At 41.2% G+C, this 26,769-nt stretch overlaps 1 protein-coding gene across 2 annotated transcripts in view; it reads left to right on the top strand.

Moving 5' to 3' along the window:
* The window catches only part of RAD9B (RAD9 checkpoint clamp component B), a 96,360-nt gene extending 77,692 nt beyond the window's left edge, over window positions 1-18,668 (top strand). For both annotated transcript variants that reach the window (XM_073565505.1, XM_073565496.1), the window contains 4 exons: window positions 11,561-11,625; window positions 11,763-11,864; window positions 14,326-14,494; window positions 17,462-18,668. In XM_073565505.1, coding sequence (XP_073421606.1) covers window positions 11,561-11,625; window positions 11,763-11,864; window positions 14,326-14,494; window positions 17,462-17,599 — 474 coding nt within the window. In that variant the 3' untranslated portion in view covers window positions 17,600-18,668. The remainder of the gene's footprint in view (window positions 1-11,560; window positions 11,626-11,762; window positions 11,865-14,325; window positions 14,495-17,461) is intronic.
* Window positions 18,669-26,769: the final 8,101 nt, after the last annotated feature.

Below are 26,769 nucleotides of genomic sequence, written 5' to 3'. Positions count from 1 at the left end.
ATTTTATTTCTATAGCGCCGACATATTCCGCAGCACTTTACATTTCAGAGGGGACTTGTTGTGAGTTCATTTTCTGGTCTACCAGTTGTGAGTTCTCCTTCCAGGCTCCCTCTGGTGGTAACAGGAGGTAGTGAGGCTGATTTAATCAGTAGAGATCTGCCACCTGATAATGAGGATGATGATTGGACCTCAGGAATCTCAGATTGGATTTAAGACAGCCGACGCCCTACTCTGGTGCTGGTGATTCCTTCTGTTTGTCAGGTCTTGGTTCTCAGCTCTGTTCCAGTCAGCTCAAGCTAAGTTTTTCTGCTAATTTTCACACTTGATTTTGTTGTTCTATTCAGTTTTTTGTGTGGTCAGCCAGCCCCGGCTGGGGCTGTGCTGAATTTCCACTCTTATTTATCTGTATTTGCCAATTTGCTTTCTTGTCCCTTATTAGATTGGCCTCTTTTTGCGCTGTCTCAGAATATTTCAGAGTGCTGATATAGTGGGAGAAGTCTAGTGACTTCAGGGTTAATTTTGTTATCAGAAGTGTTGGACATTATTTTGTAGGGTTTTGGGCCGATTGCAGACGGTGTCTTTCCTTTCCTCTCCTTTCAAGTTAGTTTGGACCCCATTGTTTGCTCAGCCTATTTTCTTGCCTGTGTTTGTGTTTTCATCTTGTTTCACCGTCAATACATGTGTGGGGGCTGTCTATTCCTTTGGGGTCTGCTCTAGGGCAGTTAGTTTTCCCCTTTCCTTGCTTTAGGCTTATTTAGTCCTCCGGCCGTGACGAGCCGTCTAGTTACGCTCCACGGCTGCTGCTAGTTGTGTGGTTAGGATCAGGGATCTGCAATCTGCATAGTTGCCAACCTCTCTGGTTTTTCTGGGCTTAGCCTGTTTAGGTTTTTTCCTCCTCGGTGACCCATTCATAACACTTGTACAGACGATAGACATTACAGCATAACAATAATCACACAGATCATAACAGATACCAAGAGGAATTCAGGCCCTGCTCGCAAGCATACAATCTGAGGAAAAAGGTAGACACGAAAGGTGGGTGGTAACAATTGCCCCGATTGTATGGACCAGCCATAATAAGTGTGTAACAGTACAGACACAGAGGGCTAATAGATGCATAAAGCATGTGGGAACATGATACAGGGAACCTGGTTATGGTAAAACTTTTGACTGTACCACACAGGGATAGATTAGTTTAATGTGTTGAGGCGGTAGGCCAGTCTGAATAAATGCGTTTTCAGGGCACACTTAAAATTGTAGGGATTGGGGACTAATCGTATTGACCTGGGAAGTGCATTACAAAGAATTGGCACAGCACGTGTATAGTCTTGGAGACTGGAATGGGAGGTTCTGATTATTGAGGATGCTAACCTCAGGTCATCAGCAGAACGGAGGGCATGGGTAGGGTGGTATACTGAAACAAGGGAGGAGATATAGGGTGGTGCTGAGCAATGGAGAGCTTTGTGGGTGAGAGTAATAAGTTTGTGCTGGATTCTGGAGTGGATGGGTAGCCAGTGTAATGACTGGCACAAGGTAGAGGCATCGGTGTAACGATTGACGAGGAATATGATCCTGTCTGCAGCATTCAAGACAGATTGGAGGGCGGAGAGTTTGGTAAGAGAGACCGATTAGAAGAGAGTTACAATAGTCCAGACGAGAATGAATAAGAGAAACAGTAAGAGTTTTTGCCGAGTCAAAAGTAAGAAAAGGTTGAATTCTAGAAATGTTTTGAGATGCAGATAAGAGCGAGCCAGTGATCGGATGTGGGGGGCAAAGGAAAGCTTGGAGTCAAGTATGACCCCAAGACAGTGGGCATGTTGCTGGGGAGTAATACTGGGACCACACACGGAAATGGCAATGTCTGGTATAGGTACATTAGTAGCGGGAGGAAACAAGGAGTTCAGTCTTTGACAGGTTCAGTTTCAGATACAGTGAGGACTCCAGTATAGTATCTCTTAGAAAAATTTCCAGAATTTTTACCCACAGTTGAGGTTAAGCTCACTTACCTAAAATTTCCAAGTTCAGTTTTTGTCCCCTTTTTGAATATTGGCACCACATTTGCTATACGCCAGTCCTGTGGTACAGACCCTGTTATTACGGAATCTTTAAAGATTCAAAATAATTGTCTATCTATGACTGTACTTAATTCCTGCAGTACTCAGGGGTGTATCCCATCTGGACCTGGGGATTTGTCAACTTTATTGAATTTTAGACTCCGACGTACTTCCTGCTGGGTTATGCAGGTAACATTTAATGGAGAATTTTTATCACTGATCATGTTATCCGTCATGGGATTTTCTTGTTTAAATACTGTTGAAAAAAGTCATTTAGCATATTGGCTTTTTCCTCATCCTCATCCACCATTTCACCCAGACTATTTTTAAGGGGACCAACACTATCATTTTTTAGTTTCTTACTATTTATATAGTTAAAGAATATTTTGGGATTATTTTTACTTTCTCTGGCAGTGAGTCTCTGTCTCAATCTTTGCTGTCTTGATTTGCTTTTTTACAGAATTTATTTAATCTTCTATATTTATTTAATGCCTCCTCACTACCTACTTGCTTTAATTCTCTAAATGCTTTATTTTTGTCACTTATTGCACCCCTTACAGCTCTATTTAGCTATAGTGGTTTCCTCCTATTTCTAGCATGTTTATTCCCATACGGTATATATTGTGCACAGGTCCTATTCAGGATGCAAATAAACGTCTCCCATTTTCTTTTGTACTTTTATGTCTCGTCCCAGTTTATTTCACTGATCATCTATCATCCATTGGAAATTTGCCTTCCTGAAGTTTAGTGTCCTTGTAACCCCTCTACTACACATCGTATTAAAGGATACATGAAAACTTATTATTTTGTGATCTCTATTACCCAAGTGACCCCCAACCCTTATATTTAATATGCAGTCTGATCTGTTGGTTAATATTAGGTCTAGCAGTGCCCTCCCTCTCGTTGGGTCCTGAACCAGTTGTGAAAGGTTTTTGACAACTATGAAAGACAATTACCTATTACCTTTGCTGGAACTGCAGGTTTCTGTTCCCCAATGTATTTCAGGGTAGTTGAAGTCCCCCATAATAATGACTTCTTGAGTCGCTGCATCATCTATTTGCTTTACGTGGATATTCTCCGTTGCTTCCATTATTTTTTTGGAGACTTATAACAAACACCTATCAATAATATATTTTTCCCCCCTCCCCTTATCTCCACCCACAGGGACTCTACATTTTCATTAGATTCACATATATTATCACACAGGATGGGTTTTAAGGATGATTTTACATATAAACACACACCTCCCACTCGCTTATTTGTACGGTCATTTCTGAATAGACTATAGCCCTGTAAATTAACCGCCCAGTCATGGCTCTCGTCCAGCCATGTCTCAGCTATCCCCACCATGTCATAATTCTGTTCCAACAAAGTTAATTCTAATTCCTCCATTTTGTTGGTGAAGCTTCTGGCATTAGTATACATGCACTTTATGTATCTCTCTCTGTACCTCTATTCTTCCCTAAAATCTTAACTGTTCTAGCCCCCCCCACCCCCAATTTCATTATTTGTGCCCAGGTCTCTATCTGCACAGTCTTCCCCTCCTATAAAATGAATACCCTCCCCAGTCCCTAGTTTAAACACTCCTCCAACTTTCTAGCTATTTTCTCCCCCAGCACAGCTTCATCTTCTCCATTGAGGTGCAGCCCATCCCTAGCGTAGAACTTGTAGCCAACTGAGAAGTCGGCCCAGTGCTAGAGCAGAAATCTCCCTTAGTTGACCTCAATTTGGAAATTACACCCCTCTGGGAATTCTACAGGTGTAGTGATTATTTTGACTCCATGGGCATTTTCCAGAAACAAGTGGCAGTGGATGTTGCTTAGTGAAAATGCAGATATGCCAGTGTGGTGCCTGAACAGTGTGCCAAGCTCGTGCTTCTGAAGACATGCACCCATCAATTAAGTGGGCTCTCCTTGCTAAAGCAATGGCAAATATATGTGGATACTAACTGCAGTATAGGCACACTGGGGCTCAGAAGAAGGGGGACATTTGGATTTGAGAGTGCAGATTTCGCTGGATTTCTTTCGGTGGCAGCCATGTCGCTTCTCCAAAATCCTTGTGCCACCAGTAATGTGGAAGCCCCAGAGGCGTAACTAGGGTTTCAGCTTAGGTGTGGAGGGGGTGGGGGTGGGCTGGAGTGATTCTTTAAAGAGAATATACAGGTTATAGAAATGTTACACTAGTCAGTCCTACCTGTATGCCTCATATTAATGGTCTTGTTGCTGAGAAATGTTATATTGTTTCCTTATTCTAATAATTTTTTCAAGGCTCTGGGGCGTGCCGTGTTTGTGAGAAATCCCTGCCTTCTCTCCTCATTATAATACTACCCTCCTCCCATGTATTTCAGTTATGGCACCGGAATCCTATGCCTGCGCCCTGCGAGTCACCACAGTCTGAACCGCTCCCTTCCTTCTATGGGCACTGCATTCAGGGATCTTCTGCGCAGGCGAGTCACTGTGACCTCCAGTGTAGGTGCCAATAAGATGCTCTCCCCACTTCCTCCCTGCATAGTCATTGCTAGGAATCATGTGTACCAGGTGATGACTATCCAGGGAGGAAGTGGGGAGAGCACTTTATCGGCGCGCATACCAGAGGCAACTGGAGCGCAAGTCGCTGGCGCCTGCACAGAAGATCCCTGAATGCTGTGCCCACAGAAGGGAGGATGAGGTATTTCTGAAGGAGTGAAGGGCGCAGGCCCAGAATTCCAGGGCCATAACAGAAGGTGATGGGAGGCTGGTAGTATTGTAATGAAAACGGGCAGGGATATCTTACAGTACCGCATGCCTCGGAGCCTGGAAGAAATCATAAGCGTACACACAGAATATAACATTTTTCAGCAACAATACCATTAATATGAGGCATACAGGTAGGACGAGTGTAGCATTTCTAATACGTGTATGCCCATATTAATAGGTCATATACATCTGGGGGGTGACAGGTCCCCTTTAAATGTGATGCAGCGCATGGTTACTAACAGGGTTATAACATGGCTTATTATACTAATGCTCGTAAAAGTCCCAGCTGGTAAGTATCAAAAGCCCCCGACCTCGCCATCTTCAGCCCCCCAGACATCAACTATTATATATAATACAGCACATATAATCTCCTAACAATCCCATCATACTTTTTACCTTTGGTATAAAATGGGACTTAAATTATCAATAGCTCTATTAGATCATTCACATCAACGTATACTATTTCAGAGCTTAATTCTAAATACCCCAAAATCTCTATTGCATTCTTCGTCTAGCTACAAGCTAAGATATACAGGTGCTTCTTACAAAATTAGAATATAATCAAAAAGTTAATTTCAGTTTTTCAATACAAAAATTTAAACTCGCATATTATAGAGTCATTACAGAGTGATCTATTTCAAGTTTTTATTTCTGTTATTGTTGATTATGGCTTACAGCCAATGAAAACCCCAACGTCATTATCTCAGTAAATTAGAATACTTTATAACACCAGCTTGAAAAATGATTTTAAAATCCAAAGTGTTGGGCTACTGAAATATATATTCAGTAAATGCATACTTGGTTGTGGCTCCTTTTGCATCAATTACTGTATCAATGCGGCATGGAGGCGATCAGCCTGTGGCGCTGCAGAGGTGTTATGGAAGCCCAGGTTGCCTTGATAGCAGCCTTCAGCTTGTCTGAATTTGTTATTCAATTGGTCTCTTGCTTTTGCAAGTTTTTGGCAGGTTCCCACCCCTCTCTTGGGGGCCATGTACATATAAAGCCATCTGACACAGCGTGTCCACTTTAGACATTACCTTTCTGAATTCTGCTCATATAGGTACTGTTCACATGGTCAGGTTTTAAATACATTAGTTAGGACTGCTCTGAAGCGTATACCTTGTCGTTTGGTAGAGCGGCATAGTATACATTTTTTTGCAAAAAGCGTATCAATTAAATACCCTGTTTTGTCATCATTTTTTACTAGCACTTGCTGTTTATTGTTAGATATATTTTTTTACAGCAGAGTATTTTTTCACGTTTGTTGTCCTGTGTTTCTCTGTTTTTGTCTGAATTGTTGGGTCTGGTGTCTCTCATATTCCTCTTGACAGTTCTCTATGGGGTTAAGGTCAGGCGAGTTTGCTGGCCAATCAAGCACAGCGATACTGTTGTTTTTAAATCAGTAATTTGTACTTTTGGCAGTGTGGACAGGTGCCAAGTCCTGCTAGAGAATGACATTTCCATCCCCAAAAAGCTTGTTGGCAGAGGGAAGTATGAAGTGCTCCAAAATTTCCTGGTAGTTGGCAGATGACATAGCTCCCCAAACCAACACTGATTGTGGAAACTTCACACTAGACCTCAAGCAGCTTGGATTGTGGCCTCTCCACTCTTCTCCAGACTCTGGGACCTTGATTTCCAAATGAAATGAAAAATTTACTTTCATCTGAAAACAACACCTTGGACCACTGAGCAACAGTCCAGTTCTTTTTCTCCTTGGCCCAGGTAAGACGCTTCTGGGGTTGTCTATTGGTCATGAGTGGCTTGACACAAGGAATGCGACACTTGTAGCCCATGTCCTGGGTACGTACGTCTGTGTGTGGTGGCTCATGAAGCAATGGCTCCAGCAGCAGTCCACTCCTTGTGAATCTCCCCCAAATATTTGAACGGCCTTTTCTTAACAATCCTTTCAAGGCTGCGGTTATCCCGGTTGCTTGTGCACCTTTTTCTACCATACTTTTTTGTTCCATTCAACTTTCCATTAATATGCTTGGATACAGCACTCTGTGAACAGCCAGCTTCTTTAGCAATGACCTTTTGTGGCTTACCCTCCTTGTGGAGTGTGCCAATGACTGCCTTCTGGACATCTGTCAAGTCAGCAGTCTTCCCCATGATAGTGGAGCCTACTGAAACAGACTAAGGGACCTTTTAAAACACTTAGGAAGCCTTTGCAGGTGTTTTTTGTTCTAATTTACTGAGATAACGACTTTTGGGTTTTCATTGGCTGTAAGCCATAATAAATCAACATTAACAGAAATAAACACTTGAAATAGATCACTCTGTAATTACTCTATATAATGAGTTTCACGTTTATATTGAATAACTGAAATTTTTTGGATGATATTCTAATTTTGTGAGAAGCACCTGTATATACAGTGGGGAAAATAAGTATTTGATACAATGCCGATTTTGTAAGTTTTCCCACCTACAGAGAATGGAGGGGTCTGCAATTTTTTTTTGTAGGTACACTTCAACTGTGAGAGAGAATCTTGAAAATAAATCACAGAAAATCACATTGTATGATTTTTACGTAATTAATTTGCATTTTATTGCATGAAATAATTAATAAAATAGAAAAACGTAATATTTGTTACAGAAACTTTTGAGATCAGATGTTTCCTGTAGTTTTTGACCAAGTTTGTACACACTGCAGCAGGGATTTTTGGCCCACTCCTCCATACAGATCTTCTCCAGATATTTCAGGTTTCGGCGGCTGTCGCTAGGCAACATTGAGTTTCAGCTCCCTCCAAAGATTTTCTATTGGGTTCAGGTCTGTAGACTGGTTAGGCCACTCCTGAACCTTGAATGCTTCTTACGGAGCCACTCCTAAGGCCTGGATCACACTTCCGTTTTTTAAAATCTGTCTAAATCCGTTGTTTTCCGTTAAACGGATCTGCCATTTTTTCAGGAGGATCCGTTTTTTGCCCCATAGACTTCCATTAGCGGCTACTGCAGATCCGTCAAAAAGGCGGATCCGTTTGCGGCAAAACGGAAACGGATCCGTTTTTTAACACTTTGATGGATGCATGCAGATGCCAAAAAACGGATGTGTGAAACAGGCCTAAGTTGGCCTGGCTGTATGTTTCAGGTTATTGTCATGCTGAAAGACCCAGCCATGACCCATCTTCAATACTCTTACTGAGGGAAGGAGGTTGTTCGCCAAAATCTCGTGATACATGACATCCATCCTCCCTTGAATACGGTGCAGGCGTCCTGTCCAATTTGCAGAAAAGCACCCACACAATATGATGTTTCCCCCACCATGCTTCACTGTTGGAATGGTGTTCTTGGGGTTGTACTTATCCTTAATCCAAACAGGGCGAGTGGACTTGATGCCAAAAAGTTCTATTTTGGTCTCCTCTTAACACATGATCTTTTTCCATGCCTCCTCTGGATCATCCAGATGGTCATTGGCGAACTTCAAATGGGCTTGAACATGTGCTGGCGTGAGCAGGGGGACCTTGCATGCTCTGCAGGATTTTAATCCATGACGAACTAGTGTGTTACCAATGGTAATGTTTGAGACTGTCGTCTCAGCTCTCTTCAGGTCATTGACCAGGTCCACCTGTGTAGTTCTGGGCAGAACTTACCCCACGAGGCGAAATCTTGCATGGAGTCCCTGACCGAGGAAGATTGACAGACAATCTTGTGTTTCTTCCATTTTTTTTAATAATTGTGCCAACCGTTGTTGCCTTCTCACCAAGCTGCTTTCCAATTGTTCTGTAGTCCATCCCAGCCTTGTGAAGGTCTACACCAGTGTTCCCCCATCTCCAGTCCTCAAGAGCCACCAACGGGTCATGTTTTCAGGATTTCCCTTAAAATTGCACAAGTGAGATCTGTTCACCTGTACAGGGAATAATTCCACCACCTGGGCGATACTAAGGAAATCCTTAAAACCTGACCTTATGGCTCTTGAGGACTGGAGTTAGGGAACACTGGTCTACGCTTTTGTCCCTGGTGTCCTTACAGCTGTTTGGTCTTGGCCATGGTGGAGAGGTTAGAGTGTGATTGAGTGTGTGGATGGGTGTCTTTTATACAGGTACAGTTAATACAGGTAATGAGTGCAGAGTAGGAGGATTTCTCTTTTCTTTCTAGGCAGGAAAACTTGCAAAATCGGCAGTGTATAAAATACTTATTTTCCCCACTGTATCCACTACTCTGCCCCACCTTACCAACAGAATGGAAGCCACAATTAAGGATATGCTTTTCACAATCTCAGCCATCAAAAATCCAAATATCAAGGTATTAAAAGCTCCTTAACCCCTTTCTGCCATCCGGCGTAATAGTATGCCGATGTCGGACTCCCTCCCTTTGATCTTTCCCGGCATATGTCAACTCTTATGAACAGCTGAAATGTGCCCGGAACCGCCGCGGGTGGTATCGCAGTTAACCCGTTAAATACCGCTGTCAAACTCTATGGTTGTCACTGCCGGATTGCTATGAGCGCCGCCCAGTGGCCGGCACTCATACCAAGTCAGCAATTCCTCTACACACAGGCGATCTGATCATTGCCTGTATGTAACAGAGCCGATTGGACAAGTTCAGCTTCTAGTCTCCCATGGAGACCATTGAAGCATGCAAAAAGTAAAAAAAAAAAGTTTGAAATTTAATTTTTTAAAATATTTTTTAAATCACCCCCCTTTTGCACCATTCAAAGTAAAACATTTAAAAAAAAAAAAAATCAAACATACACATTTGGTATTACCACCTTCAGAATCGCCCGCTGTATCAATATAGAAAAATTATTAACCTGATCACTAAACGACGTAACGAGAAAAAAATGAAAAGTGCCAGAATTACGTTTTATTGGTCGCCGCAACATTGCATTAAAATGCAATAACCCAACCTAAGATCACGAAAAATGAAGACGCTACAGGTATCAGAATATGGCACTTTTTTTTTTTTTTTTTTGCAAACTTTGGAATTTTTTTTTTCAGCACGTAAATAAAAAAGAACTTTGACATGTTTAGTGTCTATGAACTTGTAATGACCTGGAGAATCATAATGGCAGTTATAGCATTTAGTGATCTTGGTGAAAGAAAAAAAACAAACAACTGTGGGATTTCACTATTTTTACTGCATTTGGAATTTTTTCCCGTTTTCAAGTACACAGCATTGTAAAACCAGTGGTGTCGTTCTAAAGTACAACTCGTCCCACAAAAAAACAAGCCCTCACATGGCCATTTTGACCAAAAAATAAAAAAGTTTGGCTCTGGGAAGAAGGGGAGCAAAAAATGAAAATGCAAAAACAAAAATACCTCTGGTCGTTAAGGGATTAATAAGCCAATAGACCATGTCGCCCAGTCATCTAAACTAACCATATAGTCTAGGGACATTCTATAACTCACTACATCAACCATACCTAAGGCAATTGATTACAGCCAGAAGTTTCTTCCTTCAGTGTGATATACAGTATAGAAATGCTTCTCAATGTTAGAATCTGCTCAGTTTGTGACTATCCGCCATTTTCTTGTAGAGTTCTGGCTGCTGGTCTTTTTCCCCTGGTGCTGGGTTTTGCCTTTGGTCAGGTGATTGTATCACCCTTTATTAGCTTGCACCTGTCTCCCATTCCTTGCTGGACAACAGTGTTAATCCGCTTGGAGCCTTGCTTTGCTTTCTGTGTGTTTAACTAGTGCAGTTCTGGGAACCCCGGTTCTGCTACTCTTAGTTTTTGTTTTCAGTTTGTTTCTGCAGCCTTCTTTGTGTTTTCTGCTAGGAGGTGACCCGTTTTTGTACCCAGTCCATCCCCCTAGCTATAGGTCTTCGCTTGAGATTAGCCTAGGATCGTCGGTGGGTCTATTCACAAGGAATGGGCCGCCCACTCCATCATAAGGCATCAGCCTAGTCGCAGTGCAGGGTCAGTTTTCCCCCTCCTACCCTAGCCCTGTGCTGCAGAACCGTAACACTCAATCTCTCTCATCGGTCCTATATTACCCCCAAGTAAACCTACCTTTTTGATTAAAGATGGACTGGTTGTTCTTTCTGAAGAGACGCCTACAGAGTTTAACATTTCTTTGACATTTAGGAGGGCTTTATAGAGCTTTTACTTCACCACATTCGTAAATCCTTGTAAGATAGTTTGAGACCAACCACATGGTTTCAACAAAGGCTGTTGTCCTATAATGTTACCTTAAATTTTCACTACTGGTAATGTCTGTGACATGGAGACACAAAGGCACTCACCACAAGGTTGTAGCCCTCTTGCTCTAATAAGCAGATAGATGCTGCTGTCACTTTTGAGGAGTTAAATGACCATAATCAGTAGTAGCACCAATCGTGGGCGTCACTGCAAGCTATATAGCGGACACCTGCTGATGAATTTGCTAGCTCTGCTCTTGAGCTGGCAAGATCACCACACTGTACATGTACAGCATTTTGCGGGAATGCACTTTCTGCTGCGCTATATAAGCACAGCGGCTGTTGAGAAAGGAGTCCATGAATTAGGTGCATCTTATTACTGATCGGCCATGAATAAGAGTGGCATGCAGAGTGCCAGTCTTAATAAATGAAGGCCATTGTCGTCTTCTTTCCTGGATTAAGGTTGTCCTACCTCAAAACACCCTCTGGTGCTAAAGGAATTAAACACTTGTGTATTCCTAATGAGGGCATATGGATATCATATGAGCCAGTGAGACAGGTGTCCTAGTGGTAAAAGATAAGTAAAAGCAATGTAAGTTACTGTATATGTAAATATTTTATATTGTGAAGACTAAGCCTTAATCTAATTGCCTTGTGACACTCATTTCTAACACAGCGCTCTCTATTTATTTATAGGGCTTCTTGTCATTTGCAGAGGCGACCAGTGCTGTCATTACAATTCATTTCCACAAACCAGGAGAGTAGGTTTTATCCAATAAATTTCTTTATAAACATTATTTTAAATATTAATTGCCAATGGTAATCTCAGCTTTTCTAATCATCTTGTAAACAAACTGTTTGTGTCAAGACCAATAATTACTTAACTGTGTCATTTTAGACCAATAATTTTCAGTATAGATGACATGGTATTTGAAGCAAACTTTGTTTTGGCAACATTAGAAGAAATGGACAATGCATCTTCTGAAGGCTCAGTTATTGGGTAAGTCAGTCTTTTTTACAAACATATTCCACATAGATTGAAATCCTTTGTTCTTGCCATGGATATGATCCTTCCTTTTCAGAACATTGTTTTTTATTGCATTTTTTCAATACATTTTTATTGGTTTTATCAAACTTCTGTAAAATCAGGGAGGTTTGAGGAATGATGGGGGTGATGGTGATGGGGGACAGGAATACAAAGAGGGGATGTGGAAAATAAAAAAGGGTTTCAGCTAGACGTTTTTTATATACACTCATAGAACTTATGCAATAATAGGGAGTTGGGTTTTTTTAGCAGACACCAACACTTTAATATGTAGATTACATAGCTATCATACTTGTATCTTTTTGACTTTTAAGTTTGACTTAGTTGATTTTTTTAGGTCTTTAGTTTTTCTCAATGTTTTTTTTCCAATTCCAAATTATTGTTAAATATAGTTTAAAGTTTGTTTAATTTCCACACATTGTTGTATTTTAGATTATCAAGAAGTTGTATGACTTGTTTTGGGAATGCAATAGGTTTTTTTATATTTTTTGGTAATATGTTGGTGATCTCTAACATAGAGGACGACTCCAAATCAGGATGTTAAAATTATTTTTAAGATATTGGAAGATCGTTAAGGATCCACTTTTTATAAAAGGTACACTTGACATGGTTGGATGATTTTTGAATTCTTTGATCAAAAAACTCTAACCAAGTACCTTTTATATTTTAATGTTTACAGTAGCGGAGATCATGTATTCATTATTTTTTTTGTATATATTGGGGGGGGGGGGGGTTCGCAAAATTGTTTTGATGAATCTAGGCCAAAGGGTATGTCCCATCCTCCAAAATTTAACTGTGTTGGGACCGCTACCTTACTTGTATTGCCATACCAAGATGGCTTCCTCAGGAGTACAGTCATGGGATGCCACCATTTCAAAAAGTCAATTTGTGAAAATTCTTCCTTCCTTAATATTGCACAAGTGTTAATATAGAAATTTAGTAGTGTGTAGCAACCAAAGCTACGTATCCCCTGCATTTTGCCAACTTTAAAAGTCGGTGGAGAAGGGATAATGCTATAAGGTTGTTTTTCAAGAGTTGGTCTAGACCAGGAGTGGGCAATTAATTTTCCCGAGGGGAAACTGACTGTTGTGGAGGGCCGAACCAATAGGCCGAAATTAATTCTACTCAACATTAATGTTGATGTCTGCCTGTTTGCCAGCTCACCAGCGATCATGTAGCGATGCACAAGTGACCCTGACCAGGTCATATCATTGTTGGGATCGCTGGTGCATCGTTTGGTGTGACAGGACCCTAAGTATAGGTCATCAATATCAGATCGGTGGGGGTATAACACCTTCCCAGATCAACTGTTTCTGCTGCCAGTGGCAACTGGATGTGATCAGTTGTGGAGCAGAACAGAACAGCTCCTTCAACTGTATAGTAGCCACAGTGGGGTACTGTAAATCCACTTTTAATCAGTCGAATGGGGGCGGATGTGCAGTATACGGCTGCAGCCACTATACAGTTGATGGAGCTGTGCTGTTCTGCTCCGCAAGTGATCATGTTCAGCCGGCGGCAGGAATAGCAGATCGGAGGTGGGATATTCTGGGTGTCGCACCTCCAACAATCTGATATTGATCTATTCAAGAGATAGGCCATCAATATAAAAGTACTAAACAACTGCTTTAAATGATGATCTGTCATGGGGGTGCCTGTGAATAACGAATATAGATCTATGTGCAAGTCCTCAAAGAACTAATCAACAAATAACTATACGATAGGCTCAAACATAGGAATCACACAGGAAAGATTTGAATACATTGAAAACCGACTCTCTAAATGCCACACCTTATTTTTTTAATAAATACCGTATATAATGTCTAGTATTTCAGATTATTTCCTGCTTACTAATATTTGTAATTATTATTGTGTAATAAAAACATCCAATTCATAATAAAAAAAACAATAAACAGAAAAAACCACAGTATGCAAAAAAAAGTTGTAAAATTTTTCTTGAAATTGATATTTTGCCAAACGTTACAAGTAGTAGGAAAAGTCCTTACTTTCTATTCAGGCACTGACAGATCTAACACTGCTTGAAAGCCTAAGGGTATGTGCACATGCTGCGGATCTGCAGCAGATTTGGCCCTGCGGATCCGCAGCAGATCCGCAAGCAATGTACAGTACCATGTTAGCTAATGGGATTTCAAAACCTTTTCCGCGCAGATTTGCTGCGGTTTCAAATCCGCAGCATGTCCATTCTTTCTGCGGATTCCGCAGCAGTTTGACACCTGTTCCATTGTCCAGGTGTCAATCCGCAGGGGAAAACCGCTGGCAAATCCGCAGGTCACTTTACCTGCGGTTTTACCTGCAAATCCGCGCAGAAAAATCTGCAGGTGAATCCGCACTGTGTGTACTCACTTTAAAGTAAAACAAAGTAATATTAGTTGTGCAATTTTATACATTTTTCTAATAGGTCTACTCCTGTTGTGCACAAAGAAGCCAGTGTATTGGCTGAAAGAAGCAAAGAAAATCATCTAGCTAACAACGGCCCACTGCATACAACCATGCCAGTGTTAATCACTGCTGAAAAACCAAACCAGCATACCACAGAAGAGCCACTACCTACTACAGCTTATAACAAGGTAATCTGTAATCTCAAGGAGACCTAAGGCCTGTTTCACACTTCAGTTTTTTCTCGTCAGTTAAAATCCGCCAAAACGGTGGAAAGTGGATCCGTTGCTAACTGAAGTGAACGGATGGCAGCGGTCCGGTTTTGAGAGAGAGAATTTTTTACCATCCGCCAGAAATGATTTCAGGGTTAAATTTCCGGCTGAGATCATTCCGGGCATGCGCACTACAGGAATGTGGATCCTTCAGCCAAAAAAACGTTACAAGCTCCATCCGGGCATGTCGGCGGACGCAATAAAATTGGCGGATCCGCAAAAAACGGATCCGACGGATGGCCATCCGTCAAGATCCGCCAGTAATGCAAGTCAATGGGAAAAAAAAAAGGATCCGCCAAACAAAATGGCGGATCAGTTTTTTTACGAAAACGGCGGATCTTGACTGATGGAAAAAAACTGAAGTGTAAAACAGGCCTAAGGGGTTGACTGTCGCGGAGCGTTTTCCTAGGTGTGGACCTAGGACCGAAACTTCGCCACAGGGGCTAATAAAGAGCACCTTACCACTGCATTATGGTGTGCTGCTTCAACTCTTTTTGACCTTATATGCAAGGACTGGTATGTGCCTGTGAGGCTCTGCACCCTATTTTTAACTGTGCTATTCTTTCAATTTTTTTATATATATACTGTGTGTGTGTGTGTCTAATAAATATATATATATATATATATATATATAATATGCCTTGTAATGTTTTCATTTCCTGTTCTGTCCAGTTGTCACCGTATCCCAGAATTCCAAGCGGAGGAAGTTCACCGACCGCCATATTGGGACACCCAAGTGATGGGTGTCTCAATATGGAGACTGCTGCTGGTAACAAACTATTGCGCGATACCACCAGCGGAACACCGACGCACCACACACACACGCTCTATACGCCGTACGCAACTCACACACACACTTACATTCACACTCACGCAGCCTCTTGCGTGGTACCACAAGCGGAACACCGTCGCACTGTGCCTGCGCAAATTCCGCGCAGGCACAGTGAATCATTTGGCTGATCCCGGTGGCAGATGCGCGACATGCCTACAGACAGAGAAAGCCGGTCACGTTAAAGGGGTTTTCCCGCGAATGAAAGTTCATTCTAAAAATTGTCTGACCGTGTACGGAGCATACCACAACTCCTGGGCAGGGGAGGAAGCAAAAGACAATACTGACATTAAAGCAGGGGATCACAGAGGATTCATTTTGTGAGGTAAAATATTTCACTGACAGTCTTTAAACAATATTTTACCTCACAAAATGTATCCTCTGCGATCTCCTGCTGTAATGTCAGTATTTTTTGCTTTCTCCCCCGCTCAGGAGTTGTGGTATGTTTTGTACACAGTCAGACACAGGGGGGAGACGGCTCAAACGGGACAGCACATGAGGGGAGAACACAGCCCAGGAATGAGAGAGACTGCAGACAAGGGGGACAGCACATGGGGTAGACAGGTCAAAGAAGAGAGCACAGACGGGAGAAGTCGGCACATGGGGAAAGAGAGTGGATAGGTGGGTGAGCACATGTGGGCAGAGATTCTCAATGCTGAAAAGCCTGCCCCCATCGTGACATTACCGCCCTCCCGATGCGATAGCATCGGGCCTCCATCTAGTATAGCTTTGTCACCATAAAAGGAGGGGTGCCAGACACAGCTTGATGCCCCTGTGTCAGTGTCCGCCTTTGGTACCATGGGTTATAAATGTTTTGATTATGTTGCGCACCATGAACAAAGGAACATCAAGATCTCTGGAGATGGACTTTGTTAATATTGTTCAACAATCTTGGTTCTCAAGTCCTCAGAGTTTTTTCCTCTTTCTGTTCTCCATGCTTAGTTTGGCACACACAATGCAACGATTTAGTCAACGTCTCCCCTTTTTATCTATCAGGTGTGATTTTCATATTGCCCACACTTGTTACTTGCCACTTGTCAGTTTGAACAAGCATCACATGCTTGAAACAAAGTTGTTTACCCACAATTTTGGAAAGATGCCAATAATTATGTCCATCCTATTTTTAAGGCTGTGTGTGAAATTATCTTCAGTTTTGATTTTTTTTTTCTGTTTTTTTTGTGTGTATTGTTTCAATACATTAAAAGGAAATAAACATGTATAACAAAAGTGTAATTGCAATAATTTTCTTGGAGAAATACTAAATTTTCTGGAACAACTTCAAGGGTGCCAACACTTTTGGCCATGACTGTATATATAATGTCTGGAAAGCGCTGTGGAATTAATAGTGATACAGAAGTGTATAAAATAAATATATAAAACAAATATATATGACTATTGATTGTAGGCTTTGGAGTAATCACATCCAATGTCCAGCAGGTGCTCGAATTAATAGTGCACTTGTGTCATACACACTTCTCAGTACATGATACTTCTAGGTGTCCTAGTTCAATGATCGACATCTTTTCTCCAACTTGGAGAAAAGACACCTAGAAATAATATACGTTGATTTACTGCGGCAAAACCAAACAGGAGGTTCTTAGTTAAGTTAGGTAGGAGGTCCCTAATGTCTCAGGTATAGCGCTGTGAGTTGACCACCCCCACTTTGGCACCGCACCAGCAGGAGCAACCTAGGTGACCCACAACACCCATGCTGCCAGACAAAGCCATGACCCCCAACACCAAATAACCTGATCTATAAAACTCATCCTCCTACTATACAATTATTATCAACATAAAGGCATTGTGTAAGGATGAGCAAAGGTGACCAGATAAAGTAAAATGGGAATGTTTGCATTTTAAAAAAAGCAACTATATACATTTTACTGAGATAAAATGTGTAACTTTTTTATTTTTTACCTCCAAATGTAAATTATATAAATTAGTGGGGTTGATATTTGGAGAACATCTGGTATAGATTGTGCACATTTGTAGAACAGGTGAAGTCATACTGCATGTCTAACTATAAACTTCATATGCTTTTTTTTTTTTTTTTTTAGTTTTGTTCCCTGTTTTTCGGAGCAATGTCATCAAAACAGCAAGAAAAGCCTCATCAGGCATTGCATACCTTGGTGACAGCAAGTGAAGATGAGGAGGAAGATGAAGAATTCTGCAGGGAACTGTCACAGACTTTCTAAACCTCTGCTGGTGAAGGAGCTCTGCAGCCAGATACTTCCTTTCTGTATATTGCTACCCCTATAGGTTTACAGATGGGGTATGTGCACACAAAGTCTGCAGATGCCAGCATTCCTGCTGAGTTTTTTAAGCACAAGACGTTTCAGGAAACCACCAGCTGTGTTTGAAACTATTGAGCGGCCTCCAAACTGAAGCCGCCTGCAGAATGGTCAGGTGACTTCTATTGGCTGCTTCATGGCTTCCGAGGCTTGAAGTGGTTAAAAGAAGCTTAAAAAGATTGAACATATGCACAGTAAGTCATTTTGACATTGCCGTGTTTGTTAATTAGTTTGTTTTTTTGTTTTTTTTTTTTCTTTAAAGGGCTTTTTCAGGGGGATTTCAAGCAGGATCCTCATGACAAAGATGTTGTGTTGTGGTTGTAGATGGCCTATCTCAGTGGGTATATATAGGCCTGCCACACAGATATTATTAATGCTTTAACAAAACATTTACTAACTTACCCTTATTGCAAAATGGTATTGTACATGCATATATTGCATCAGAACCCATTTTATGGCTTTTTTTTTTTTTTTTTTGGGGGGGGGGGGGGGAGTTTTAGCAATACACTTGAATGATGTGTTGTGTATTGCATGTTAGTGTTATTGACATAGCAACTGGTTGCTGCTGCATTTAAGCACATTGCCTCTCTTCTGTATATGGCTGCCTAATATACAATTTCTCACCATCAGGCCACTTCCATACATTCAGTATTTTAAATCAGTATTTGTAAGGTAAAACCAGGAGTTGGTGGAAAATACAGAAGTGGTGAGGTGTTTCTATTCTATAATAACAAATACACACTGGCGCTTCCTGGTGCAGATAGGAATGGATATGTGCAATGCAGCCGCTGCTGGTATATATACTGGGTCTGTGCACACCCAAAGAAAAAAACATATACAAAGAATACCTGCGCTGGCTAACTATATCCAAAAAAAAACGACCAATAAAAGTGAATGTGGATTGTTATACCACTTACGTCATAAAAGTTGCAGAACTGCAAATGGATCCAGCGTGCACCACGTGTGGAGATAACCGTGCCGCGGTGGTGAAGACCAGAGGCTCTGTTCTTCACCACCGCGGCACGGTTATCTCCACACGTGGTGCACGTTGGATCAATTTGCAGTTCTGCAACTTTTATGACGTAAGTGGTATAACAATCCACATTCACTTATATTGGTCGTTTTTTTGGATATAGTTAGCCAGCGCAGGTATTCTTTTGATTTGTATATGGTGTTTCTATTCTACTTTTCATCTGATTGCTCCACTCTTTATTTTAACTTACAAATACTGATGTAAAATACCAACCAAATACTGACCGTATGAATGTAGGTCTTGGGTATATTCGCACAGCCATATCATACCGTTCATGATCAAATCTCAATTCCTGGCCCAACTGCTGGTCTTCTGAGGCAAAATAAAAGCCTCAAGTTCCTAGCAGGTAAGGAGACCTACAGTCAGGCCAGGTATTATGAGCATAGACTGCATAGTGTAGATATGTGAATGCATCTTTAGCCAAACCAAATGATACTTTTTACTTATGTTCAGAGTTATAACTTATTGCTGCAAGGTCACCACAAATATGCATTAGAATCCATGTTACATGCAGGGTTTGCCATGGATTTTATGGAAATACCACAGACTTCACCCTGTGTATTGCATGAGTGAAGGCAATGTATTCCTTAGGCTACTTTCAGACTTACTGGGTTTTTTGCGGGCCGTATTGCCGCAATTTTTACGGTCTGCTGCAATAACTGACAGCAAAATCTTGCGGATCGACGTTTTTCATGTTTCCAATACTATGGAAATAGTATTGGAAAAAAAAAAACCGGTGTTAGGCAAAACCAGAAGTCACGGTGCACCGCAAAAACATTTTCAATGGGGGCCCGTGTCCGTATGCCGTGAAAAAGATCGAGCAGGCGCGATCCTTTTTCACGGCCCTCACGGCTGTACGGCACACTGTGGAATTTTTGCGGGACGATTTTGCGGCCCCATAGAAATCTTTTGGGGGCCGCAAAAACGACCTGCAAAAACATGGTAAGTGTAAAAGCAGCCTTAAAAAGAAGTGAGATGCCACAGACTTGAAAATCTTCATTGCACATTAATTCACATGTAAAAAAAAGATTGGTCAAATCCCATCCATATTGCTGTTACTGTATTACGCTGCAGATGAGCTGCTGACATATCCATAGGAAATATGCAATGTCTGCATATTTTGTTTTGCGCCGGTAACATTTAGGTCATGCCCCTAGCAATACACTGGTGATAACATTTGTCTGGACACCAAAAGGTAATGTGACGTTGCCTGAAAATCTTTATTACGTCAAGTGACAAGACACCTTTAGGCTAAGTGCCCACAGTAGCGTTTTAAACCTGACACAAAACCGGACTCCTTCCCAGAAAATGCACGTTTTTGATGCGTTTTTTCCACACGTCTTCTGGACCATAGGAAATAGCTAAAAACGCGGACTAAGCCGCAAAAGTAATGAACATGCTGCATTTTTAGCCGCTAAGCGATTCCTTAGCGGTAAAAAACGCATGCATTGACACAAAAAGGCCAAAAAGCATTAAAATGAATGGGAAGCTTATTTTAAGCATTTTTGAAGCAGTTTGACTCCTAAAAACTCTACTGTGGGCACACAGCGTAAAGGGTCGACATTGACTTTTAGGACTGCTACTTCCTATAGGTGGCACTAGAGTTCTAGTCCTCTTCTCTGAAGAAACGACAATGCCCCACTCTGCTCAGACATACACTGCACTATGTCCAAACATAAGTCCAGTTTAAATTTTACCATAGCCCGTTCTGCAATCCTGATCCTTAGTAGCAATGCAGTGCTGGACATTTATTATTTATATCTGGTGTTCAGTTCAATAAATAGTATAGTATGGAGGGTTAATATAGAAGTGATAATTTTCTGCATGGAAAAATAATCAGTTATTCTTGATAATTTATAGGTATGGTCATTTTGCATAGGCAACAGTACAGCACATCTGTCTCTCTTTGCTATTCCCCAAATTCCCTCTGCACTCCCTGCAACCGATTTTACCAGTACTGCAGGTAGCTTGTGGGTGACTTAGCAGATGGAGGAAGTGGTCACTTTTCCTTTTTCCTCAGCAGTGCCGTTTACTCTGGTGGAGAAAACAAACTTTGCAAAGCCAGATTTTTAGGTCAGCAAATACTCCCTGTGAAAAGGGCATGCAGACTACTATTCATCCACATAGAAAGTATGTGCTGTAATGCCTCCTATTTTACATAGCGACCAAATAAGTAAGGGTACCGTCACACTTGGCAACGCACCAGAGATCCCAACAATGATGCGACGTGGTAGGGATCGCTGGTGTGTCACTACGAGGTTGCTGGTGAGATGTCAGTCAGATCTCAACAGCAACAAAACGACGGTCGTTGGGACCCTGTCTCTCAGACCTGTAGTATTGAGGTTGTTCGTTGTTGTCCCTGTCAAACACAGCGATGCATGCTGGCCAGCGGGACACCAGTGATCAAAAAAATGGCCCAGGACATTCGAGCACGATCAGCGACATCGCAGCAGGGGCCCAATCACCGCAATGTGTCACATGTAGCGAGATCGCTGTTGCGTCACAAAATCAGTGAGACAACAGCTATGTGAGATGGGGGCTTAAGAGTTCATGCAGATGTCCGTGGCTCTCTGTTCAATTTCAGACTGCAATGCATGGACTGGCCGTGTCTCTCCCAACCCAAATGTGACAGCCTCATATATTTTATGAGGCTGTCACACTCAAGTCAAGAGAAACATGAGCAGCCGGTGCTAGGACTGATTCACGTGAACATCTGCATGATCCCCAACTGTCTGACTTCATTTGGTAAGGCTGATTAAAAGGACATTTACCTGCAGAAAGAAATATTACAAAGAAAAAACGGAGCGTTTTTTGATTTCCCACCCAGCCACTGACCACGCAAGAACACAAAAACAACGGTCTACAAATTGATGTAATTTCATATTGAGGTCTTCGGTTTAGTGAAACATCCTACCTCCAATAGGTGGCACTAGAGATCCAGCTTTCTTCCTCTTGGCTGGGAACCATTTACATACCTTCTTTGGCAGCATGTGTGTATACTAAGATTATATATACACATTAATACATAGAGATGTAAAGTGCCTTCATATTAACTGCAACATTCATTGTACAATCCTGCATTGAGCAGCTTTTCACAGCCTTGCTGAAATGGCTCTTCATGCCTTGTTTTATTTCTTGTACGGCCATTTTAGGAAATGTTTACAAAGAAGCGTCCGCATTATACCCACAACTTTTAGAAATGTTGATGCTGTCCTACAACATTCATGCATCATGACAAATTTAATTTCTCTAACTTTATGAGAAGAGAGTATAGATGAACAGCGATTACCAGGGGAGATTTATTAACAATGTCAGGAAGCAGAGCACCCCCCTGTGTGACTCACCACATGTTTAGGTAGCCAGGAAACGAGGCCAAACAAGTTATGTGCCGCTGACCACCGCTTCTCGTGTATGAGACAAATCAGTGTGCAGAGCAGGCAGTGGCCAGGAAACATTCTGTATAATAGAAGATAATTGGAGCAAGAACTTCAGATCATTGGTAAAGTATGAAGTCAATTTGGCCATTTCATCTTAGCAACTGCTTGATAGTAACCAAGAGTAGTAGAAAAAAAAAAAAAAATTCACAAAAACCCAAGATGTGCTGCTAGGAAGCGCTTGTAAGAAACCATTCACAAAAAGGAAACTGAAGCATCAGATGAGATACAGTATAACCAGGATGAAATCTATACAACTGTTTAATGGGGGGCACAGTCTGCAAGTAACATTAAATTTATAGGATCATCTTTACTTAAAAAGCAGCCCTACACTTCACAATTCAGCAGATCTTCAGTATCCCTAACTGGCAACCCTCTGTATTGAGATTTACACGCCTTCTCCTGCCCCACTCTGTCCTAAAGTCCTGTATTAGCTGCCAACAGACCCTATGAAGAGTCTGACTGCTACTCACCTGGCTAATGGGAAAATGTTGTAGTCTTAAGTCATTGATTCATTTGTCACATAACTACAGATGCAATTTCAAAAAAAAAAAAAAAAAATGTCTTATTTAAAACATTTTATTGATATGAAGGATCTTGAAGATTACGCAAGTTTTAGGCTATGTGCACACGCTGCGGATTGGTCTGCGGATTTTTTATCTGCGGAACCGCAGGTAAAATAATCTGCGGTTTTACCAGCGGATTATCACCTCTACAATGGAGGAGATGGTAAACCGCAGCAGAATCCGCAGAAAAGAATTGACATGTCATTTCTTCCTGTGGACTCAAAACCGCAGCTTTTCCGCAGTTAAAAATCCACAGCATATGCAAAGCAGAATGTAAATCCCATAGGATAACATGCTACTGTACACTGTCTGCAGAACTGCTGCGGCCAAAACCGCAGTGTGTGCACATAGCCTTAAGAACTGAAGCACTCACATCTTGCGGACTACATGGCTATTATGGCAGATCACCAACTACCAGTGTAATGTGACTGGTGTGCTGAAATCTTACTTTTGTTTAATTTCATGTACTTTATCTTTCATGCTGTTTGGTCAGGGTTTTTTTTTTATTCAAAATAGGTATATAAAAAAAAAAAAGCATTACTATATTTAGAAAGTGTCCTCAAAAGCAATGCGAAAAAAAAAACCCTACACCTAAGGCCAAACCGACCAAATAAAATGGATACAGTAAAATTCTAAGGCAAGTGGGATTTAAAAAAAAAAAAAAAAAAACACACTGATCGTGACTACGAACATTTTAGTATAAATACTATATTTATTAAATAACTTTACTGTTTACTTTCATATATTTACATAGTCTATTCCCATACTTGTGACATCATACATGAAATGCAGACATTTCCATTTAGAAGCTACATAAAAAAAACAAACATTCAAAATACTCTGTTTATGTACCCTTGTCACCAAGATCTACCATGTACAGCCTTAAAATCTTAAAGTAGACTTTCCGACTGAAAGGCAGAAATTTAGCAACTTTACGTAACTGAACATTTACACACAGCTAGATATCATCTGTCCTAGATAGATCACCCATAAATAGCGGTTATATGCACATCCAAGATTCAGCCTCGTACAGATTGTATAGGACTAGACACCTGTGAGTAGGTTGTATGTGGTCCTCAGCCACATCCGATTTAATGTAGCCGAGTTGCACTACAACACACACACAAAGTGTGATTCCAATTTTGTACAACCCATTTATAACACATCGTATTCTTTCTTCCAGGGAAGAGGCCCAACATTAAGACAACACTCTAAGACTACGTTCAGTTGAGTACACTTATTTTTACATTACACTTATCATTCAGCAGATCTGCAGAGAGCAAGCGCACAAAACTTTCCCACTAATGCAAATTTACACAATGTAGTAACATACTGATAAAGCAGCATTTTAGTAGCTGAATATCCCTTTTTCCCCAAAACCACTAAACTTTCATCATATAAAAGATGATAAAAAACAACAAAAACCTAACACGCGAGAGTTTCTGTACTAGTCCTAGCATCAACTTTGATCACATTATCATTTTCACTTTAGGAAGTGCATGGGTTTTGTTTTCATCTTAAAATAGATGTTTTGTGCGCATTCAGCGTTAAAAGGAAGAGACCAGGCTGATATGTAGAGTGCAGAACATCACACAAGTGGCAAAACATAAGCATCTATCTTACAATATTGCTTTTAGATGTATGGAAAGCTATTACTGTTACCCGTCTTTGGTGTTACTTGAGGGAGAAGCCAAGAGCTACATTGCTCAGTGTTCCAACTTTGATCATTATGAGTAGAGGTATAGAAGCAGACGAAGCATACACAGATGGAAAGACAGGTTCTACATTAACATTTTCGTTGTGTTTCTCATCCGAGTTGGGGTCAAAATATATTCATAGTTTATGCCATAAATGCCCAAGATGAAAAGAGACCTTTTTAAAAAACAGAACAATCTAATTTATTTAGAATTAAAAAAAATATATAGGAATTGTACCCTGTATAGAACCAATGATAACCTGGATGGGTAAATATCGCCAAACACGAGACTTTAATTTGATCATCAAAAACATAGGATCTTGTTGAATGGACAACAGAATTGGTTCAGGCTGCTTTGGCAGAGGAAAGAAGTCTAACCCTTAGGGTGTGTGCACACTGCAGATTCTGCTGCGGATCCGCAGTGTTTTTGGCCCTGCGGATCCGCAGCAGTTTCTGCTGCATTGTACAGTACCTTTATTTTCTATGGAAAATGAAAAACGCTGTGCACATGCTGCGGATTTTTCAGTGCGGATTTGCTGCGGTTTTCAATCAGCAGCATGTCACTTCTTTGTGCGGAATCCGCAGCGGTTTCACACCTGCTCCATTGTACAGGTGTCAAACCGCAGATAAAACAAAGGTCTTTTGACCTGCGGATTAAGGGTATGTGCACACGCTGCAGGTTCCGCAGCAGTTTTGGCTGCTGCTGACCCGCAGCAGTTTTAGCTGCGGTGTACAGTACCATTCAAATGAATGGTAAACAAAAACCGCTGTGTAGACGTTGCGGAAAAATCCGCGCGGATTTCCTGCGGTTTTGAAACCGCAGAAAGAACTGACATGTCAATTCTTTCTGCGGAATCCGCAGCGGGTTCCTATCTCCACCATTGTGGAGATGGTGAATCCGCAGGACCAAACCGCAGGCTAAACCGCAGATAATCCGCGGTCTTTTGACCTGCGTTTTTTTACAAAAACCGTGCGGATGAATCCACAGCGGATTCCGCAGCGTCTGCACACACCCTTAGCCAAATCCGAGCAGAAAAATCCGCAGCACAATCCGCAACGTGTGCACTCACACTTAGAGCCACATGTCTTGATCCATGAGATCTCAGACACAGCATTACTTGAGCTAAAGTAATGCCATGTCAATTAGAGTAGCCAGATGTGCCACCATTTTTAGAAGAAAGCAGACTGGTTTTCTAATGCTGGGAAAGACTTTTAAGGGTTACTTTGTAATTTATGATGTGATTGCCCTAAAATGTATCGGTGCATCTTTATCAAGGATAGTTGCTTCACCGTCCAGTCATTTTAAGATGCATAATTTATCAGACCGATCTACATACAGACAGCTAAACTGGATTGTCATGCGACTTCATATTCACTGCTGAGTAACCGAACATCTTTAGTCACGGCCCCCATAACAAGACTAAAAGCAAAGTCCATAAACTCATTTTGACAATATGCAACTTTAAATTTTTCATATCCAACTAAGATTCCCTGTGAAATGGCCCAACAGAAGACTAAAAATAGTACGAAATCATTTCATTGGCCTCGAAGATTAAATTAATCATAATTCATAACACACTGACAACTGAGCTTTAATGATCACAACCATTCCAAATTTCAGTAAATGTTACTTTGTATGAAGAATCAAACTTCTCCAGGTAAGACGTTTTCCATGGTATCTTCAGGCTCACTTACAATTTATGGAAGGCTGGGTTATCCGGAAAGACTTTATAGAAAGCAAAAATGTTTGGCCTAATAGATTATATGAGACCATTCTCCTCCCCATGAACATTTGTTCTTGCCACCCAAATAAGACATAATGACCAGGACAACACACAAACAAACTACTAGAATAAAAGGAGTCTGAATTCTTTTATTTCAATCCTCTTGCACCATCAGGTTTTTGAACTAATGTGGCAAAGAGGATGATTAGTGTGCGGACAGGTGACCTGATCCAGGTTCTCAGAGGATCAAGAAGCAGTATAACACCCCTGTAAGCAGAATAACCAAGCTGGTGCACATTCTAGTGCAAACTGGACAACCAGAGATGGTCTGTCATCAATCACCAGCTTACAAACATGGCCAGGTATCATTTGCTCCACTAGGATCTAAAAACAGTAGAACTATGGATGACCAAGTTAAAAAGAAAGCTACCCAAGAGCTATATTTGGTCGGGATGTTTATGTGTGTTATAATATGCCGTCTATAAGAGGTTAATGTAGCAAAGGCATTATATAACAACCACATTTATGGTGGCCAATATCATCTATACATCGCAAAGGAAATACCAATGCATTAGCCTGCCCACAGAGGAGCCAGCCTCTGACCCGTTATACATTTTAGTT

Source organism: Dendrobates tinctorius, unplaced genomic scaffold (assembly GCF_039654945.1).
Source record: "Dendrobates tinctorius isolate UK_male_01 unplaced genomic scaffold, ASM3965494v1 ptg000003l, whole genome shotgun sequence".
Lineage (NCBI taxonomy): Eukaryota > Metazoa > Chordata > Amphibia > Anura > Dendrobatidae > Dendrobates > Dendrobates tinctorius.
Note: the sequence above shows the minus strand (reverse complement) of the source record. Positions and strands in the feature narration are given on the sequence as shown.